Source organism: Nerophis lumbriciformis, linkage group LG26, assembly GCF_033978685.3.
Source record: "Nerophis lumbriciformis linkage group LG26, RoL_Nlum_v2.1, whole genome shotgun sequence".
In the NCBI taxonomy this organism is placed as follows: domain Eukaryota; kingdom Metazoa; phylum Chordata; class Actinopteri; order Syngnathiformes; family Syngnathidae; genus Nerophis; species Nerophis lumbriciformis.
The window spans coordinates 24,502,501-24,508,728 of NC_084573.2; the positions used below are offsets into that span (position 1 = coordinate 24,502,501).

Here is a 6,228-nt window from a genome sequence, read left to right on the forward strand (position 1 = left end):
AATTCAAGACAAAGTTATGTGTTTTTGGTAACACTTTAGTATGAGGAACATATTCTAAGTAACAAAGACTTAATTTAGAGTTTTTTGGACACTAGGGGAAATTTTGTAAGTAACAAAGACTTAATTTAGAGATATTTGGTTAGGGTTAAGGTTAGAGGGATAGGGTTATAATAAGGCCATACCGAATAAGGCATTAATAAGTACTTAATAATGACTAATTAAGAGCCAATATGTTACTATTTTGCATGTTAATAAGCAACTAATTAATGGTTAATATGTTCCCCATACTAAAGTGTTACCATGTTTTATTACTGGTGCACAAAATGAACCGTGCATGAACATCACCTTGTTCAAACAACAAAACCAACAAAGTGCATAAACTCACAACAAATTACCGTATTTTTCGGAGTATAAGTCGCACCGGAGTATAAGTCGCACCTGCCGAAAATGCATAATAAAGAAGGAAAAAAACATATATAAATCGCACTGGAGCCCGGCCAAACTATGAAAAAAACTGCGACTTATAGTCCGAAAAATACGGTACACACCTGCAAATCAGTGTGACTTCTGCTGTTGCCGTATCCGTAATACGCTGATAGGGGTACTACGGATACGAATAAAAATAAACGTTTTTATTTACACGATGGGTCGGGTGTGTCTTGGCCTCCGCCGAACCCCTGAGCCCGACTCACCGAACCTCTAGGGTTCGATCGAACCCAGGTTAAGAACCACTGCTCTAAATCACTTTAAAATGCATTCAAAAAAGGTCAGCAATACTTAATTTACGTTCCGTAACTTTTATAATAACCAAGCTGTAGCGACATTGTTATTGTAAGCGCAAACACTGAGGAACTCTTTTTCTAGCGTACCAACACATCGACATACTTCAGTATTAGCCGTAAAAGCTAACTACAGCAAGAGATAATCTAGCTTCTACGTCAGCACGAATTGCGTTTGAGTTTGTAATGCACAAAACTGCAATAGGATACCAATCTGTACTGACTGAAAAACATGAACAATCGTCTTACAGTATCTGTAATGTATTAGCTCACATTTCATGTTTTGTTTGAACACAGCAAGCCGTGACATGCTGCGTTTATCATGATCAGTATAAAGTGTGACTCACTCGATGGACAGTTGTCTGTTTGGTCCAGCTGGCCCGGGGCGTTTTTTCCAGTTTATTTAGGTAAGCACGTCATTCATGTCGAAATAGCTTGTCTTGAAATTCCACATTTTGCAGCTTCGAGTCACTTTCACCTCACTCTCTCGGCTTCCGTCTGCTCCAACGTCTCACTCTTCCTTCGTGCTCGTTTCTAGAAGCAGTAGTTCATCCTCCATATATTCAAATTCAAAAACATATGGTTGTGAATCCTCATTTGTCCAAAAATAGTTGTCTTTGTTTGTTACCGAATCTGCCATGATTAGAAGACATACACAACTTTGTATCTAGAAGTAGGAACACACTTGATGCCAGAAGTCAGACGTGCGCTGCTATGGAAATGGAAATCAATGCGCCGAGGTATTAGTTCCGGCTGTGCATAAAATTACCAAAATACGTTAAACATTGAACATATTACATATTGTTATGAACGTGTCTGTTACTACATTATATATAGACTTGTAGTGTGTATATAAACGTTGTAGGGTTTTGAAGTTGTTTTAGAGGCTTTGAAGGCTACAACGTTGACCCCCATTCCGAGCCTTGTTTTAATCATCTTTAAAATCCTTAAAAAAAAGAACATACGTGTTCCTGTCTGTCATGATTGTGAACGATAGGCAAAATTCCCCAAAAAAGTGCAGTTCCCCTTTAAATATTCTGCAGCACCTTTGGCCCTCAGAGCCACCTTGGTTATGATATTAAAGAAAATGAATAGGATTCTTCTCCCAAAACATGCTTGAACAAACCTAACCTAGGTGCTTTACTATCCACACTCTCTGAACACCTGGATTATCTTTCCAAATATACAAACATGAAGAAAAAGAAAATGTGTTATCTTGCTTCTCTGCAATGTTGAGGATCAGGCAGTCGTCATAGAAATGAGATGAGTCAGCGCGCACGACGAGGTGACAGGAGAACATCTGAGGCATCTTTGCAATTAAACGCAGACAGCGACAAGAGCTCCCGTTAATGTGTCGTAATCAAAGTTAATTGAGCCAATAGAAGCAGAGCAGTTTTGTCAGGTGGCGAGTAGTCCGCCTGACAAACCCAATCTATGCTGCTTCACTGTCGTCACATGCATGATAGTTACAATTATACAATCCTTGTCTGGTACAACTAAGAAAATAACGCAAATTGGCAGAATAATTGGAGAGCTTTGGGTTTAGCATCACATCTTCTGCAGAGAGACACCCAGTCCGTTGTCATAGTGATACAGGAGAATATATTACATAGGAATAAAATAATTGCGAATGTGCTAATTACAAACTTTCAACCTTGTAATGTTTCATCCATAAATTCACATAAATTTATGGATGAATATGATGAATAAATAAAAGGAGTGAGAAGAGAAATTAAAAATGTGTGCTGCAGAGTGAAGAAATTGTTGATTGTCTTCCGTTCCCTATTTGGGGTACACGGAAACAACATGTAGGAACTACTAACTGGGGCGGTATAGCTCGGTTGGTAGAGTGGCCGTGCCAGCAACTTGAGGGTTCTAGGTTTGATCCCCGCTTCCGCCATCCTAGTCACTGCCGTTGTGTCCTTGGGCAAGGCACTTTACCTACCTGCACCCAGTGCCACCCACACTGGTTTAAATGTAACTTAGATATTAGGTTTCACTATGTAAAAGCGCTTTGAGTCAGGAGAGAAAAGCGCTATATAAATATGATTCACTTCACTGAAGTGCAGGACCGTACAAATAAAACAAATCAAAAATATAACAAATGTACTACCTTCAAATAATAGTAATTTGGTCCAATAAACAATATTTTAAACAATAATTACTGCATAACAAATTATTTTACATACTTAAATAAGAATAACATCCATCCATCCATTGTCCCTTTCAGGGTCGCGGGGGGTGCTGGAGCTTATCTCAGCTGCATTCGGGCGGTACGCGGGGTACACCCTGGGGAAGTTGCCACCTCATCACAGGGCCAACACAGATAGACAGACAACATTCACACACTAGGGCCAATTTAGTGTTGCCAATCAACCTATCCCCAGGTGCATGTTTTTGTAGGTGTTAGGAAGCCGGTAACCTGACTCTCGACAGATCCTTGTAGTTCGCTGAGCTCCACACAAGGATCTGGGACTTCACAATAGGAGATGTATTTTAGAAGGCGGGGCCTTGTAAAAAATAATTGTATGTGATTGGATAAACCACGTGTCCGTTATCTTGAATGACGTGCTACTTCAATCACTCACATCAAAATTAACCCGTGACGCTGATAAGAGCGACGCTGGGAAATCCAAAACAAAACAGCTGACATATTAGAAAAAAGCGACACAAAAAGTTCTCTGTTTATCTTTTAAATAATTAATATTCGATAGATTCCACAAAACAGTTGCATTAGCAGAATCAATGTCAGCACACAAGGCTGCGTGCCGCCATTGTTGTTTGAATCAAACAAACATCACATCTATGAAATCCCGCCCGGCGATCCTGATTGATTCATTCTTTTTTGTTATCTTGAAGGAGTTTGCAATGCCCTTGAGCCCAGATCCTTGTGTGGAGCTCAGCGAACTACAAGGATCTGGCGAGAGTCAGGTTAGGAAGTCGGAGTACCCGGAGGGAACCCACGCAGTCACAGGGAGAACATGCAAACTCCACACAGACCAAATTAAATGTTACACAGCCGTAACTTCCTGGAAAACCTGCAGAAAATAGTTCTCAGGTTTCTCTATGTTTACATTTTCACACTTTGCACTATTTTGTTACACTTAATTAAGCATTTCTTACATATTCATTATTTTTACACCTACATTTTAAGAGGTGTTGTTGTTCAGTGTTAAATGTGATTGTAGAATTTTGTTTACATTGATTAAGTGTTTTCCATACTTGTGTTGACATTTCCTTTCATTTCAACCTACTCAGTGGCCTAGTGGTTAGAGTGTCTGCTCTGAGATCGGTAGGTTGTGAGTAGAAATGTCCGATAATATCGGACTGACGATATTATCGGCCGATAAATGCTTTAAAATGTGATATCGGAAATTATCGGTATCGGTTTCAAAAAGTAAAATGTATTACTTTTTAAAACGCCGCTGTATGGTACACGAACGTAGGGAGACGTACAGAGCGCCAATAAACCTTAAAGGCACTGCCTTTGCGTGCCGACCCAATCACATAATATCTACGGCTTTCCACACACACAAGTGAATGCCATCCATACTTGGTCAACAGCCATACAGGTCACACTGAGGGTGGCCGTATAAACAACTTTAACACTGTTACAAATATGCGCCACACTGTGAACCCACACCAAACAACAATGACAAACACATTTCGGGAGAACATCCGCACCGTAAAACAACATAAACACAACAGAACAAACACCCAGAACCCATTGCAGCACTAACTCTTCCGGGATGCTACAATATACACCCCCCGCTACCCTCTACCCCCCCCCCCCCCCCCCCCACCCCCAACCTCCTCATGCTCTCTCAGGGAGAGCATGTCCCAAATTCCAAGCTGCTGTTTTGAGGCATGTTAAAAAAAATAATGCACTTTGTGACTTCAATAATAAATATGGCAGTGCCATGTTGGAATTTTTTCCATAACTTGAGTTGATTTATTTTGGAAAACCTTGTTACATTGTTACAAAAACCTAAACCTTGTTACATGCATCCAGCGGGACATCACAACAAAATTAGGCATAATAATGTGTTAATTCCACGACTGTATATATCGGCATCGGTTGATATCGGAATCGGTAATTAAGAGTTGGACAATATCGGAAAAAAAGCCATTATCGGACATCTCTAGTTGTGAGTTCAAACCCCGGCCGAGTCATACCAAAGACTATAAAAATGGGACCCATTACCTCCCTGCTTGGCACTCAGCATCAAAGGTTGGAATTGGGTGTTAAATCACCAAAAATTATTCCCGGGCATGGCCACTGCTGCTGCTCACTGCTCCCCTCACCTCCCAGGGGGTGAACAAGGGGATGGGTCAAATGCAGAGGACAAATTTCACCACACCTAGTGTGTGTGACAATAATTGGTACTTTAATTTGTGCCTCGATAGCTGAGATGAATATAATCATCCATCCATTTTCTACCGCTTGTCCTTTTCGGGGTCGCGGGGTGTGCTGGAGCCTATCTCAGCTCCATTCGGGCGGAAGGCGGTGTACACCATGGACAAGTTGCCACCTCATCAGAGGAAGGTTAATTTAAAATCAAAATGTTGATATTTAATATACTTCCCCTGGTTATTTTTTTCGAAAGGTCATAAAAAATATCAATAATTATCGATTTCGACTGATGTAAAACACTTATCGTGATACAGTGAACCAGGTTTTCTTTATTATACTGACTAAGCAATGACGCCAAATGACCAGTAGAAGGCAGCGGTAAACATCATGTGCCTACATTAACGTAAAGAAGAAGAACAGCTTTACCACTATTTGTCATTTTCAAAATATTACAAGCGCTGTCAAAGTTGAGTGTTAATAGATCATTTTTGTTGTTTAACTTTGAGAAAAAGTGTGAAAAGAGTACTCTGAGACACGCGTTTGAGTAAAGTATAATGCAGCAGGTACTTACTTTGGTATGCTGTGGATGTGTTTGTAAACATTGATGACTTCTTCAATGCTGCGTTCAACCTTTTTCTGTTCCAAAAAGGAAGGCAAAAAAAGCAATGAACCTTCCAACTCGATCACGTCTCTCAATGACCCCCCGCTTACTATGATTTAAGCAATACAATATCATTATAAAAGGCGTTCAATCATTACCGTTACATATGTGACATGCATGCAAGGAATCGATGTTCCTCTTGAGTCAGATTTACAATTAGCATTAGCAGCTAATCTCCGCTCGTGCTCACCTGCTCCCGTGAAGTCACACTTTCCACCCCGTCATCCGAGTACATCTCGGCGGGGTGGCCTTCTCCAAAACACCGCAGGGGAGTCTGTACACCGTCCATTGTGATTCCGAGAACCCCGCCTGTGGTGCTGTGTGCTACTTTGTTTTGACGGTGCTCTCACTTTCAACGCTAGTACGCTGACTTCCTGTTGAGGTTGGAGCAACCGGAAGTGACGTTGTCTGCCTAAATACGACGAAACTCGAGG

General features: G+C 40.9%; 1 protein-coding gene across 1 annotated transcript in view; it reads right to left on the bottom strand.

The window, feature by feature from the left end:
• fntb (farnesyltransferase, CAAX box, subunit beta) overlaps window positions 1-6,192 on the bottom strand; it is an 18,623-nt gene extending 12,431 nt beyond the window's left edge. Inside the window, exons 1-2 of the mRNA XM_061987127.2 lie at window positions 5,985-6,192; window positions 5,705-5,769 (exon numbers count right to left, since the gene is read on the bottom strand). Of these exons, the coding sequence (XP_061843111.1) occupies window positions 5,705-5,769; window positions 5,985-6,083 (164 nt within the window). The 5' untranslated portion in view covers window positions 6,084-6,192. The remainder of the gene's footprint in view (window positions 1-5,704; window positions 5,770-5,984) is intronic.
• Between the last annotated feature and the right edge of the window lie 36 nt (window positions 6,193-6,228).